This window comes from Morus notabilis, unplaced genomic scaffold (assembly GCF_000414095.1).
Source record: "Morus notabilis unplaced genomic scaffold, ASM41409v2 Scaffold195, whole genome shotgun sequence".
In the NCBI taxonomy this organism is placed as follows: Eukaryota; Viridiplantae; Streptophyta; class Magnoliopsida; order Rosales; family Moraceae; genus Morus; species Morus notabilis.
Window position 1 is genome coordinate 71,599 of NW_010360717.1, and position 15,759 is coordinate 87,357.

The following is a 15,759-nucleotide window of genomic DNA, read 5'->3' on the forward strand; positions in this document are numbered from 1 at the left end:
ATCGATTAACATTTAATTTTGAAGACGATCCCTCAGCTTCAAATTAAATTGTAAATTTGTAATTTGTAAATATGTATTTACTTTTTACATTGTATTTGTAATTTAATAAACAATGTAAGTTTGTACAATTTGTAATTCGTCACAAAATGATTGCACTCTTTTTTCCTTGCCAAGTTTTTATCCCAATTGGGTTTTTCTTGGTAAGGTTTTTAATGAGGCAATCATGAATTACAAATTTAAAAATTAATAAAGAAATAATTTTTTTATATAGTTCGTGTGTTCATTTCAAATTTAATATATATATATATATAAATTGTAATACTAATATATATATAAATAACTTAATATTAAAAAAAAAGTTTAAAAAATTCAGGCAATTCGGGCGGGCTCGGGCCGCTGAATACAAGCCCGCGGCCCGTTCAAGGTGAAATTCGGGCTCGGGCGGGCGGCCCCAAAATCTTGGGCGGGTCGGGTTCGGGCTCGGACAAATCCTCGGGCTTTTCGGGCGGTCGCGGGCGGCCCGTCCAAAGTTCCAGCACTAGGTACAAGCAATAAAGAACCGAGCATTTTCTAAAATACCCATTCATTTTTTAGAGTTATATTTTTTTATTGTGATAGAATACCTATTTAATAATAATATGTTAAATTATAAATAATAATTTGTTAAATTTTAGATAATAATATATTAAATTACGCTATTTACTTGTGAGTTGAGACGCGTTAATAATAATTTGTTAAATTATTTACTCTAAAAATATAAAATTTAATAAGTTAATATTGAGAGTAAAAAATACATGATGATATCATTTTAATGGGTATTTACCAAAATTTCCTCAAATTAAATATATATATATATATAGTTTTTTTTTTAAAAAAGAAGCAAAATATAAAACCCTAACTAAGGTGCTGGAGAAATCCTGTTTAAAGCAAAGCCAGCCGTGTGTCGAAACCCTAGCACTACCGAGCCACCTTTTCTGCTCTACATTTTTCCATTTCTTAAACCCTAGATTCTTCATTCCGAGCTCAGTCTCTTCGCCGTCGACCGATATTTGATGTGAGTTCTGCGAAATTTTCAGTTCAATTTTATAATCGTTCATTGTGTTCCGTCATTTCCTTTGAGTTCTGATTTTTGTGTTTGGGTCTTTGATTTTTCGTTTTTCTGATTTTGAAGATTCGAGAGCGATTTCAGAGCTTCGAAACGATGTCGGACGATGAAAGGGAGGAGAAGGATACAAAAGCGCCGCTGAGATTGTTAATAGTAACTCTCTCTCTCTCTCTCCATCTTTGTGTTTGTGAATTTAGGCATATTTGTTGTGTATAATTTGGGTATTGGGAAAAATGAAGGTTATTGGTGTTTAGTTATCGATGGTTTTCTTCGAACTTATTAAGGTAATTGACTGGAATTTGGATTTATGTTTTGCAGAGGCTTTGCAGCTAGTAACATACTAAACAACTAACGACGCCTCTTTCTTCTCTGAATCTCTGCCCTAGTTTCCTCTCTGCCCTCATACTTTCACCTCTGCGCCTCTTTCTTCTTCTTCTTCTCTCGAAATAGCGACGTTGGTTTCTTGGCTGATTCTCCGCCTGCCCTCAAATTTCCTTCTCTGCCCTCAAATTTGTACATCTCCTTCATCTCAGCTGCCGCCTGCCCTCAAATTTCCACAGTGAGTTTTTAGATTTGGAGCAACTTTCTCTCAAAATAGCGACAAGGTAAGTTATGTTCTTCTATTTTTTTCTTTTGTTTTGTTTTTCTTCTTGCTTCCATTAGAAAATGTTGTGCACACACATTGAAAGCTCGGCAGATTTTCAGCTTAGGGTTGCGACAAAATTTTCAACTTTCTTTCTTTCCTTTTCTTTCGTTCCTTACTTTTATTTTCCTATATTTATGGTTATTTTTCACTTGATAACTTATGCGAAGCATGTTACCAAACCAGTTTCCTTAGAAGCACCGAGGAATAACTTGCAATAAACATCAAACATAACGGGATATTATATGATCCGCGAGTAATACATTTGAATAAGTACTGGATTCGCGAGCATAACGGGATATTGTCTCTGTTTTTTTTTTTATAGAAAAGGATTAAACACTACTCACGACTTTGGTGTCTGAACAAGCTAGCTTGCTTAACTTGCAGTCTACCAAAGTGTTGTAGAGCAAAATACTTTTTGGTCTTTCTTTTCCTTCTGCTGTCTGGGACCAAAGTGTTGTGTTACCACAACTAAACCACTGCCAATATCACTTTGGCATCTTAATTTATTCATAGAGAATTCTTGGTAATAGAATCAAGGTCTTAGTGAAAACATGTACTGGGCTAAGATGGAATGTGAGAATATTGTAATTTTGATGGGTTATTAACATAAATTCAATTTGTGGCGGTGTTAGTTTTTGCAAGTTTGCCTATGAGTACCTGAGGAAAAGAAAGTTAGCCTATGGAGTATAGGAATGTGACATTACATCCCAGCCACGGGCCACTTAAAAAAGTTGGGCAGGCTCCATGATAAGCTGTCATAGATTTGTGATTGGGATAATCTATCTAACAAATTTACCTCTTGTAATAGACCTATATATGCATATATATATATATATATATATATATATGGTTCCCGAATAAGGTAACATGTTCATTTACTCTTGTGATTTGGACCTTCAACATGCACCATCATTTGTACCCTGAAAGTTTGGACCTATATATGCATATATCTATGTATATTGTACCTTGAAAGTTTTTCTGATTTTGTTTTCTCTTAATTCTATTGTAGATGAACAACAATGATTTGGAGGCACAAAGTGAGAACAATGATTTAGAGGAACCAATAGATGTGGATATTGAGCTTGAGGAGGATGTGGTTGAGCTCATAGGCATCGGTGGCCAAAAACCTCTCAAGAAGAAGTTGAAATCAAAAGTTTGGAACTTTTTTGACATCCTTCCTCTTGGTTCGGACAAAAAGCTTAGGAGTGCTTACAAGAAGTGTGGGCAACAATATCTTGCTGCCAGTAAGTATGGAACAGGTAAAATGTTAAAGCATATTAAACTTGTTTGAGATCAGACACTAGAGATATTGGTCAAATGTTTATTTCTCATGATAGTAGCTTGTCGTTTGTTTAACACCCCTAGGTGGGGGTTACGCAATAAGAATAAAATACGAGGGACAAACGAAAATAAAAATAAAATATAACTCTCAAAATATAAACGACAAGTGTCCATGGGACTTTCAACGAAAAACTCATAATTAAAAATCACAAATTGACAAAAAAAATAAAACCAGAAATCCACAGTACAATGTAGCAATAAGTAAAATACTTAAATAATACAACCATCATCAGTCACATTCCTGTCGAAACAACCCAGTTCAGAATCTTACATAATGGAAGAAGAAGACCAAAAGAAGGGATAAGTCTCAAACACGTGCGCACTGTGAGATGTCTACTCCTCGTCTGAAAGATTACACTGTACACCGCCTGGGAATGGGATGAGAAAAGGGACGAGCATGAAATGCTCAGTAGGAGGACTATTACTCACCTTTAGTTTTATTTAATTTTCTAATTAAACTTGCATGGTTAGTAGTTTTTTATGTTTTGTGTATAATGAGTCAGATGATCAGTGTTAGTGAGATAATCCAATCCGTACGCTCGTGACGAAAAACCCCTAAAGGGCGCGGTGATTCAGAGGCACTAATAGCAAGGAGCTCTATCTCGGGGTCCCTACCAGATCAGTTATCGAACCACGGGCAATGGTGAATTGTTGTTCCGAGCCCTCACCAAGACGCAACCACTGTACAGTAACCTTGAGGATTCTCAACCTCGAAGAGCGTCTGCACTCTTTTACCTTTTTGGGTCCATACCCAGGGATAGTGAACGGTCACACCTACTGTTAGCACACTATCTCACTATCGTGTCTGATTTACATTCTCTTAACCATGCTTTTGTGTCAAATTCTAAATTTATGTCAAATCTCTTGGCCACGCTGTACAATACAGGACGGGCCCCTTAATGGTTTTGTTCAAGTCATATCGTATAATAGTAATAAAGAAGTTTAATGTCCAATTTCATTCTCCTCATATTTAACAAAGCTAATTAAATTAAATAAAATTTCACAAAAGTTAAGTAATAGGACTCCTACCTCAAAACGGATCCCAGATTGTCAATTAGAAGTCGGAAAGCTGAGAAACAAAGCTTCGCCAGAATCCGGCCACCGACGGTGGCGGCACGGCGGCGGAGCTTCCCGGAGAAGAATCTCACGGCGGACTTGAGTCCTACTCCCCCTAAATCGATGGTTCTGAATTCAATGGCGGTGTCAATTTTACCAAATTTAACCTCTTAACAACTCGGATTGAGATCCTCAATTCCGGTCGAATTTTGAGCCTTGAATCTTTATTTTTAAGCCACGAATCTTCAAAATTGATTGAGGGCTTTCGTTACTCGTGAGATTCTGAGCATTTTGACACCAAGATCACGGGGATCCAATGGCTAAATCACTGGAACCATCCTCCCATTTTTCTCACGGCGGCGGCGGCTCGTTTTCCGGCAAGGCGGCGGCGGTGACCACAGTTGGTAGCCCAGAACGACTCACTGGCTCCCTCTGAAGCTAATGGGCTGGGCAGTGTCGTTCACGGCGATCGGAGAAGGGAGATCCGAGGGCGGCGGCGGCGAGAAATTCGACCACCACGGGCGGCGGCGCTCCGGTCAGAATCAAGTCGTGCTGCTGGTATGGTTTTCTTCGTCTCTTCGCTCTGAGTCTATTGGGACCGGAATCACCTCGATCGGACACCGGACGGCAAAGATATCACGATTAAAAATTTGGGTGTTTTTTTCGGAACTTTGGCCGGCGAGTGTGGCGTTGTTCGGCGGAGTTGGCGGCTGGAAGACACCAATCTGGACTCAGCTCGACGTGATCTTTTCAACGAGCCGGGAGGTGTCAAAAACGGACGCCGGAATCTCACCGGAGGTTGGTCGGCCGTACGTGGAGAAAGAGAGAGAGAGAGAGAGAGAAAGTGAGGGTTTTCTGTTTTGGTGAGGATGAGACACGCCCAAGTGGCACTAAATAACAGGTTATGCATGCTAACTGTCAAAATTTTTATTTTTGACCCCACATTTCTTCTAAATTCGAATTCTGGCCCAGATTTCTAAACTTTTCTCACTTTAGTTTTTAAAAATTACAAATTGACCCTAAAATAATTTTTGGATTTTATAACTTCGTCCCCCTTAAGAAATTTCGTCCTTGAAATTACAATTACAACTGTATTCAGAATAAATAGGGGTACTTTTTCTGCATCTCTGACTCGAGCTCCCAAGTAGCTTCCTCATCTCTATGATACTGTTATAGGACTTTTATCAAGGGAATCTCACGATGACGCAGAGTCTTAATCTCACGTTTTAAAATCTGAACAGGAAACTCCTCGTAAGTCGTGTCTACCTGGATCGGGACATCTGTCCATGTTATTATCTGAGACGGATCTAGTTCGTACTTCCATAGCATCGACACGTTGAAGACATTATGGACATGAGACAATTGAGATGGCAGGTCTAGGCGATATGCAACTGGTCCCAATTCGCTCTAGTATCTGAAATGGCCCTGTGTATCTCGGTGCAAGCTTGCCTCGAATACCAAAACGAGAAACACCACGTTTTGGGGTCACTTTTAAGAACACAAAGTCTCCAATCTCGAACTCCAACGGTCGTCTCCAGTTATCTGCATAACTTTTTTGTCGACTTTGAGCAGCTTTGAGGCGATCATGAATAAATTGAACCCTATCTGTCGTTTTCCGTACAAATTGAGGTCCAAGATTAATGCGTTCTTTCTCAGCCCAACATAAAGGAGATCTACAGGGTCTACCATATAGAGCCTCAAATGGAGCCGCTCTGATTGTCCATCAGTCTGAGGATGAAAAGCGGTGCTAAATCTCAACTCAGTTCCCAAAGCATTCTGTAATCCTTTCCAAAACTTGGAAGTGAATCGAGCGTCACGATCAGAGACAATAGACATAGGGAAACTGTGTAACGTGACTACCCTCTCAATGTACAATCGACACAGCTTGGGACCTTATAATTAGCTCTCATAGGAATGAATCTTGAATTTTTGTCTTATGCCACCTCCACCCACTGGGATAGCGCTATCTGCGAAAATCTTTTCCTTATTAAGTGATTGGGGAATTGAGGAAAATATTTTCAATATAACTTTAGATAATGCTGCTTTGAATGATGTCTCCGTGGATGCATTGCAAAAGCAATTGAACTTGCGTGGTTTGTTGCCTTTTCATGGGAACGAGGTCGTGTAAAAGTTTAAGAACCATCAACACCATTAATCATTTTTTTTTCCCTTCTACGTTTCCTTATAGAGACTAGAGAGGGAAAGAGAGTAAAGTAATTCTCTAAAAATTGCCTCCATCTCCCTTGGCCTCACACAGTCAGACTCTAATCCTAACTCACACTTTCTTCCGCTTCCCCCAAAATGGCAGCTTCCTGATGGCTCACCCTGGCTTTTGAATCTCCTTTTGATGCCTAAAGAAGAGAAAACATGAACACAAAAGCGTATATTTGAAAAGGGTTTTGCTTTACATAAAAATAACGGCATCAACAACATTGTAGTCGTGATTGCCCCCCTAGTCTTGGTGGATGAGGAAGGAATTTTTGGGTAAGGAGAAAATATGTAAACGGTTGAGCTATGAAAAAAGTTTTGCTCCTGTTTTCTACTTTGTTATATCTGGGTTTTTGCTTGTTCCGTTAGAATTTTTACTTTTCAAGCAGATATACAGTCAAGATTAGTATAAACAGTCCGAATTGTGGTATATGTATTTTTGCTTAGAGCTGAGAAGATTTTTATACTAATCTTGACTGTATATCTGCTTGAAAAGTAAAAATTCTAACGGAACAAGCAAAAACCCAGATATAACAAAGTAGAAAACAGGAGCAAAACTTTTTTCATAGCTCAACCGTTTACATATTTTCTCCTTACCCAAAAATTCCTTCCTCATCCACCAAGACTAGGGGGGCAATCACGACTCCAATGTTGTTGATGACGTTCTTTTCATGTAAAGCAAAACCCTTTTCAAATATACGCTTTTGTGTTCATGTTTTCTACAATGTTGTTGATGCCGTTATTTTTATGTAAAGCAAAACCCTTTTCAAATATACGCTTTTGTGTTCATGTTTTCTCTTCTTTAGGCATCAAAAGGAGATTCAAAAGCCAGGGTGAGCCATCAGGAAGCTGCCATTTTGGGGGAAGCGGAAGAAAGTGTGAGTTAGGATTAGAGTCTGACTGTGTGAGGCCAAGGGAGATGGAGGCGATTTTTAGAGAATTACTCTCTTTCCCGCTCTAGTCTCTATAAGGAAACGTAGAAGGGAAAAAAAAAATGGTGTTGATGGTTCTTGAACTTTTACACGACCTCGTTCCCAATCTAAAATTATGGGCAGATTCATCCCTGAACTAGATAATTTTTAGTGGCAACGGAATATGTGACATAAGATGCTCTGGTAGATGCTTCAAAGGAGACTAAAAGCATTCCAAGAACTGGGGTTGTAGGAACAATAGCTCTCTGTTTCTTTTTTTCGCTTTCGCCCCTTTCTTACTTTTGTCCAACATGTTTTGCGTTGACATTTGCCGACAATTGAGAAGCATATAGTCTCCATTTATATAAAGTTTGCTATGGGTTCACCGTAGCTGGCAGCCACCTTAAACTCTGCCCATAGCCATCTCAGCTCTCTCCAGACTACCAGTGGATCTCCACAGTGCTTTTTCTTTTTCTTTTTTCTCCTCCTGACTGCCATCATCCACATATGATATATGCTGCAACTCCTACGCTCTTTATATATGTGGCTGTTATTTTTATGTGAATCCCCACCTTTAGTGGTGTTTGCTATAGGTGCTCTTGGTCTAAAGATGTTACTGAATTCTGTATCGCAGATCTCCAAAATATGGGGTCAGAAACAACAGTTTCTCTGAAGAAAAGTAAAAAAGCAAGTAAGAAGCGTGCAGCATCTGATCCAGACCATTCAACTTCGGGAGATATAGTTGACATTGGTGAGTTTTTCTTAATTGGACAATGAGTGTTGCTTTCTTATCACATGATAACTCTAGCTCCCTCATATTGCCTCAAACATGTATGGGGAATTGATCATCAATAATATGTACTGCGTGGAGTTCAATGACTGAGGATCCTTTTTTTCGTTTTTATGATAATTATGTCCTGAATATTTAATATATAGGTAACGGAGAGGTGGCTGATGGAGTTCTTGTTGATGATGATTTAAATGAGCCAACCATGGGTGAAAAACTCGCAACTTTAAATTTAGTAGATGGTGATATAGAAAACAGAAACAAAAATGATGAGCTTCCTCTCGCTGCAAAGCCTCCTAGGGCAGACTCTGTTCATGTTCTGCTTAGGCAAGCACTGCATGCTGATGACCGCGCCCTTCTGTTAAATTACTTATACACCCAAGATGAGAAGGTATCTCTTCTCCTTAGGCTACGCCTTTTGGCTACTTTGAGAGCAGCCAGATGAAAAGTCAATGTTAATATGAACAATACATTTTCTTGTTGCAGGTTATTGCAAAATCAATCTCACTCTTTAATCCGTCAGATGTTTCAAAGCTTCTACAGTCCCTTATATCTAGTATTCAGTCAAGGTGAAAACTTGGCACCTTCAGTGATTTATTATTCTTAGATTATAGCAATTAACCGTTACTTGCATACTATATAACAGCTCAATAAGTCACGCTAGGTTTATGTTTTGTGCATCTATAAGGACGGCTTACATCTTTTCAGGCCTTGTATCCCCAGGACCATTTAAGACTTGTTTTTGGTCTTACTTTGGGTTTTCTTTCGACCTTCGTATGATAATAAGTGACATCATAGCTGGATACTTCTTAAGTGGCTTGCAGAGCTTGATTTATCCAATGTTCTTTTCCCTTTTCTTGTTGTTCTGGACAACAAATCGGTCTGTTTTTTTGTGCCTAACTGCTATTTTTACCTATTTTTGGTCCAGGGGTGCAATCTTGGCATGTGCCCTTCCGTGGTTGAGATGCCTACTTCTCCAGCATGCCAGTGGAATAATGTCCCAGGAATTTTCTATAGTTTCCTTGAACTCTTTGTATCAGGTACTTTCTGAAGCTGACCTGAAAACCTAAAGAACTGTCGGTTTAAGAAGAGACCATGTGCACGGCTTATTGGGAGTGAAGTTGTCCCATCATATTTTTTCATTAAATTGCAAGGCATTTTTTTTTTTTAACAAATGGGAATTTTGATGTACTCAGCTCATAGAATCTAGAGTTTCCACTTTCCATTCTGCTCTTCAACTATCAAGTGTGCTAGGCGTGCTTTATGCTGACGTAAGTGTCTGTTGAAGTCCTTGTATAATATCTGCAAGCTGATAAAGCTCTTTACTTAACGGGCTCTTTTTCTGAACAGATTGTGGACGATGAAGTGGATGAAAGCAATGTGATTGTGCCAGTTATTATCGAGGACAAAGATGAAAGTGATGAGGAGGAATCCGAAGATACCATGGAAAACCGACGGAACCAGCGAGGAAGATAGTGAGGCTCCTGATGAAGCATTTGGTGGTCTTAGCGATTGAAGGAAACGACATGAGCGAGTAGTATACAAGACTGACAAACTCTGAGGGGGAAACCTAGTTTTGAGGGTGGCGAAATATCATATGTTAATTGATTATTATACGAGTCAATTGTATTAACCCGCTTAAACGCTGCAAATGAATGACAAATTTTCCCGGTGTTTTTATCTGCTGATTTTGCGTAGTGTTTTCCTTCCTTTTCGCTTTTACACCTTAAAAGAGCAAAGCGAGGTTAAATTCCTCGTAGTGAGGCTGTGGTAATGGTAGACTTAATTTACATCTTTGACATTATTATATATACTAAAGAAGAGGCATATTTTATTGTGCATAGGATAGTGAAATACCGGTTTTACCCCTTGAATTTAAATTGTCGAGTTTGTCTACAATATTTCATCTTTAAAAGATGAATTATTGTCGAGTTTTGAAGGTGGCGAGAATATCATATGTTAATCTTTTCTTGTCTTATGATTTGATTGTACATGTTTATCTTCAATATCACCACTACAAATATCAACTGTCACAGCACTACATCTAAAAACACCGTACCCAAAAAGATTGACAATAAGGTAAGATATTTACTAATTTATATCAATTATCAATAAAAATCAACATTTATTATTTTAAATACATATCTTAACAATCTTTTATCATTTCAATTCTGAACCAAAGGCAACATACCCATTTAGAAAACGCCCAAATACCATGTAATATAACTGTTGTGAGAAATCGTAACGCAAGTATACGCTATCGCAATCAAGTAATATAATAGTGAATAAGAGTATCGTCTCACGAGGATTGTTGTTTACTAATTATCAAAATTATATTAACTCCAATTTTATTTGAATAATCGAAAAGAGATTTTATAAAATTAAATAAAGTAAAACTAAAACAATTAAATAAATAAAACAATGCTATTCAATGGAATAAAATTTAATAGATTAAGACTCTAGGGTTTCAGAATTCACCAAAATTAATCTTGTTCAAATTTCTATAATTCAAGAAAATTAATATTCAATCATATACTGACAGTAATTTCTCTAAAGCAATTATTATTCTTTCTCAAGCAACAATAATTCTAATCCAACAAGCAAACTCTACATCTCTGTCAGACTTCTAAACCTGTTGAAAATCATTAAGTGCAAGAAATTCAAAAGAACTGCACAAGCATCATATATATCTCTATCCTATGAACAACTCATGGTATTTCAATTAAGAACTTATTTAATTATCACCTCTCAGTCTCAAATCAAATACAAAATCATGTAATAGTTGGCCAAACAATCACAAGCATTAAGAATAAATTGAAATACTCAGCATATATGGATTAAACATCAATTAACTAAAAAGAAGATTGAGAATTTGAACATTCATAATCCGGTTACATCGTAGCCCTAGAAAAAGAAATTAGTTCATCTCTAAACAAAATAAATTCCTAAACAAAGTCTTAATCACTGGAGAGGAAAGAGAAGAACTAGTTTGGAGTTGAATTGAAGCGTCTCCGTCTCCGGATTTGAGCCGTTGTTATTCTCCGTACCCAATTCTCTTTTTCTTCTCCCAAGAGTTAGCCGTCACTCCCAGTCCAAAAGTCCCTTTAATAGCCCTAGAATTATCTATTTATATGTTTTGGAGCATTAGGGTCAAAACATGTAAGTTTTCTCACGATTTACCTTCAAAATGCGTCTTTTCTCGCGTCGTAGTGCCACGGCGCTGAGTTCCTAGCGCTGCGGCGCTGGTTGTGCAAAAATCAGGAGCGTTGTCATGGGCGCCAAAACGCTGCCCGTTCTGTCCAAATGTACTGGTTTCGTAAAACTTAGCGCCAAAATGCTACAAATTGGCGCCTAAACAATGGGTTTGCTGTCTTTTTCCACCACAAGTTGTCCAAAACCTTCCAAATCATAGACTTTCACCTAACCTTCAAACAAAGAACAAAAACACACATAAAAACTAACAAAAAACCTCAAAAACTAACTAGTTATTAAGTGTAAAACGATACTAAATGAGCGAGTAAAACTCACTCATCAATAACTACTTCTAAATCCTTTGATTTACACTACATATAATTAAAGATTTTCAACTTCTTGAATTATTATTATTAATTTTTTAAAAATTTGCATTTTGCTGTTAAGAAGAACAAAAGAAAAAAATAAAACCAGAGCTATAATATATTGTAAGAAATTTTTGACTAAAATATTATATAGATTTATATTTATATAAATTAATCCTATAATATAAAAATTTCTAATTTTTTTGTATAATACAATAATATTTTTCACAACAAGCGTAAAATTTTAGCCAGTTAAATCGAAAGATGAATTATTTGGTAATAACTCTGACCAATAAATTTAGAATGAAGCCATAATATGCCTCAAATTTTTACAGCATCCATAATATGGCTGGGTAATTACCGCCGCATTAGTAGGACTTAGGACTTTGTTTTGAAGCATCATATTTGTACTAAATTCTTTTAATTTCACGTACTTTTCTCCGTTTTTTAATGGTTGGTATCAAGTTCTTTTAATTATACATACTTTTTTTATGTGATTTTAATAATATTTAACATTTAAAAACATAATAATCGGTACTAGACTAGAAAGCTTCCAACAAAAAACTATTAATCATTTTACGTCAAAAATTGAAAAAGCTACACGTCATTTTTCTTGTACCACGACATCGTTAAACATAATTATCGGTACTACACTAGAAAGCTTCTAGCAAAAAACTATTTATCGTTGAGCCCTTAAAAAAAATAAATGAAGTAAATAGTAAATTTACAATAAATAATTAAAGTAAATAACAGATTAAAATTATTTAAAGTAAATAACAGTTTATCGTATAAATTTTTTTTATGACTTGTAAAAAGATTTTTACTCATATAAATTTTCTTTTTATAATTGGTAAAAAGATTTTTTTTTCACATAAATAAAGATTTTTAATCACATTATTTTACCAATCGTAAATGATAATTTTATATGATAAACTGCTATTTATTTTAAATTTGAGGTTAAAATATAATTTTTCAAAGGTTTTGAAGTCAAAATAAAATTTTATTAAATTTTAAGGTCAAACTATAATTTTATAAAAGTTTTAAGATTAAAATGTAATTTTATAAAAATTTTAAAATCAAAATATAATTTTTTAAAAATAAAAATTTTGCATTGTACTCCTTAAATTTTTTAACAATTATAACTCATGTACAACTTTATCTTAATCTGACTCTGACTTTTAGTGTACGTTTGGTTCATAAATTTAAAATTATGATTCAGAATTATTCTTAATTTACGTGTATTTTTTTATGAGAGAAAACACTATAACAAATAATAAACTACGATTTAAATCATAGTATAAATCCCATTACTAAATAGAGCTCAATCCTAATATAAATTATTAATTCATTATAAAAAATATTATATAATACGTTAAAAATAAACTGTATAATTCATATTAATTTATATAATATAATAATTATATTAAATATTATATTGTTATATTATTATATAATACCATCCTCTAATAAAGTGAAAGTTAATCGGTTAACGCGTCGCCGTTTAGCGCGTAATGTTGGCGACCTCGCTCTATAAATAATAGCCCCTCGACCCTGTCGTCCGGTCCGCCAATTTAGAACACCACGTCTTACTAGGTTTTTAGCATTCAGAGAGGAAACAAATTTTCTTCCTTTAGGGTTAGGGTTTCTTGATCTTCTTCTGTTTGATCCCTAATATTTGAGCTGAGATATGTCTCGTTGTTTTCCGTTTCCGCCTCCGTCGTACGCGGACAAAGGGGCGTACTGGGAGGCCTTGAATAAGGTTCGTTGGGCGATAGCTTTTTCGCGTTTGTGCTCAACTGGTTTTGTTCGAAAATTGATTGCTTTTTAAGTGCAAGGGTTCTCTTTACTCGCCATGTTCCGGGAATTATTTGGGTATTGATAATTGGGTGTATTGATTTGAAACTCATTCCTTTGATTTTGGGATTTAGGGTTCGGAAATTGAACTTTTTGGAAAAATTTTGGTCTAGTTTATTTTGCTAAAGATGAAGAAAGGGAAGAATAAGGTTTGAAAATACCTGCATGGGTGCCTTTGTTTTCATGCATTTTTTTCCTTCGATTCTTTAATCTCAAGATGTCTAAGATTATGGGCAATCATGGTTTGATTGAATCTATACCCTATGCGACGCATGAGTTGGGTTATTTACAGATCTTGTTCGATCGCAATTTTGATAGTGTGTTGTTGGCATTTTAAGATTTGATGTTTTTAAGGTGATGATTAGTTTATGTAATCAGTTTGAAGTGATTTTCTTAAATAAAAAAAAATGTTTATTAGACCAAATTATTGTGAAACTGGCAGCTCTTTGTTGCGGCTTTTTCTTTAAAAATAGAATTCTTGAACTTGACAAGATTTCCAAGAACTTTAAATGTTACTTTAGTTTTCAATTGAATTTCTTTCGAGAAAGGTTCTTAAGATTTTGCTTAATTTAAAGTATAGTTAATCTTGTGTGAATCCTGTTTTGCCAAAACCTGTTTAACTTCCTAGAGTACATGTGACAATGAATGTCCTGTTGTATTGGGATCTTCCTGGTAATGAGAATCTGTGGATATTCGTACTTGTTTGATCTTCTCTACCCGTCTTATGGACTGTCATTCTGGTGCTTCAATAGCTCCGGAAAGAAAAGGATGAAGCAAAGATAGAGTGGAGGAAAGAGAAGAATTTGAAGAAGTTAAGGAAAGAGGAGAAAATTAAGGAGGAAAGGACACCGAGATATGTCACCGATGTCAAAGTGAGGAAACTCGAGGATGGAAAGATTAAAGCTGGCTCAACTGCCAAGTTTCCTTTAAAGAGAGTTGATGACGAATCTGATCAATTGGAAAAGAGCGATCTCTCTGAAGAACACGGGCAGCCAACCTTTTCAGGAAGCATTTGCCACTTGTCTGATTGCTGCACCCAAAGCAGCAAGAAGACGAATAGGCAGGAGTCCTCATTCAATGGCAGCGAAAGCGAAAGTGGGTTTTCGTTTCTTTATATGACAACCATGCTTGATTTTGTTACCTCTTTCATTGGACTAATATAACATTGATCTTTGGTTGCCTTTCTAAAATCAAACAGGAGTAACTTTTCGCATTAGGTTGCCATTGAGGAAGCACATAGAGCCAGATTCTTCATTGAGCGAACAGGACAAGAATGGCCATTCCACAGGGTCTGCAACTTGCGCTCAAGAGGGGACGGTCTTGGGTAATGCACAGATGAATGTAGAACTTGCGCAACTCAAACCTTCATGGCACCCGGCGTTGCCATTCTCAGGACAAGAGAGAACTGACACCAGAAGATCCAAAGAAACCAGTTCTCATATAAATGAGATTTGGCGTGCTGAATCAGCCTACAAAACATTGACTGAGAATTGGGTGCCTGACCCTCCTATGCATCAGTTGTGGCAAAATGATTTTGATGACGAGGATTGTTTCTTGGCTTCAAGAAAGAAGCAAGAGTCTAAAAGACACAAAACCAACATTGAAGTATCATGTTCGAGGAGCTCCGGTTTGTGGCCGCAAGCGGAGTACTTATTGGAAGTCGGCATATGTGCATTGCCTTATGTAGTCCCGTTTTGATTTTTTTTTTTTTAATTCTTTTTTTCAATTCATTTGTTCTCCACTCACCCATTAGATATTATAGTAACGAAGTTGTACATATTCTACCATGAGCAGTCGAGCTCTTTTTGTGTACCACTTGGTCGTTCTTTCCGGTGAAAGTTTTGTAATTTGTACAGAAATTGGTTAGGAGTTGCTTATGATGATTAATTATGTAAATTAAAAGTTGGGACTTTCTTTTGGTAGGCTTCTCTACCAATAGAATTGGTTTCTTACTGTTGGTTGGATATGCAGAACAAATACAAAACGAAAAGTAAAGAATTATAGGTAGGTTATAACTTTATTTAAAGTGAAACTCCATTTAAAGTTAATTTTCTTTTTGTAGACCGGCCACTTTGTAACCCGAATGGTGATTATAATCATAGCGAAAGTTTAAACTGCAATTCTTGAAGCTTCAATGCGAGTCTAGCATTGTGCATAAGTGGCATGGCATTTAAGTAATCCTCACATTTTGAATTTATTGGTTTGAACTAGTACTGAAATTTTGGACGGGCCGCCTGCGACCACCGAAAAGTCTGAATTTTTTACCGATGACCGAACTCGATTTGTCCGAATTT

General features: G+C 36.4%; 2 protein-coding genes across 4 annotated transcripts; both read left to right on the forward strand.

The window, feature by feature from the left end:
• Positions 1 to 916: 916 nt before the first annotated feature.
• Positions 917 to 9,742, forward strand: LOC112091415 (WD repeat-containing protein 43-like). 3 transcript variants are annotated; one of them, XM_024165046.1, is made up of 10 exons: positions 917 to 1,054; positions 1,172 to 1,258; positions 1,424 to 1,710; positions 2,761 to 3,010; positions 7,902 to 8,018; positions 8,204 to 8,445; positions 8,541 to 8,623; positions 8,983 to 9,094; positions 9,251 to 9,325; positions 9,405 to 9,742. In XM_024165046.1, the coding sequence occupies exons 4-10, from the start codon at positions 2,761 to 2,763 to the stop codon at positions 9,528 to 9,530; spliced, it is 1,005 nt and encodes a 334-aa protein (XP_024020814.1). In that variant the 5' UTR covers positions 917 to 1,054; positions 1,172 to 1,258; positions 1,424 to 1,710; the 3' UTR covers positions 9,531 to 9,742. The 3 variants fall into 3 exon arrangements, with proteins under 3 accessions (XP_024020814.1, XP_024020816.1, XP_024020815.1); XM_024165048.1 differs by having other exon boundaries at positions 2,761 to 2,995; XM_024165047.1 differs by having other exon boundaries at positions 1,424 to 1,664.
• A 3,444-nt stretch (positions 9,743 to 13,186) lies between these two features.
• On the forward strand, positions 13,187 to 15,415 carry LOC112091416. The gene is made up of 3 exons (XM_024165049.1): positions 13,187 to 13,370; positions 14,218 to 14,560; positions 14,664 to 15,415. The coding sequence occupies exons 1-3, from the start codon at positions 13,299 to 13,301 to the stop codon at positions 15,161 to 15,163; spliced, it is 915 nt and encodes a 304-aa protein (XP_024020817.1). The 5' UTR covers positions 13,187 to 13,298; the 3' UTR covers positions 15,164 to 15,415.
• Positions 15,416 to 15,759: the final 344 nt, after the last annotated feature.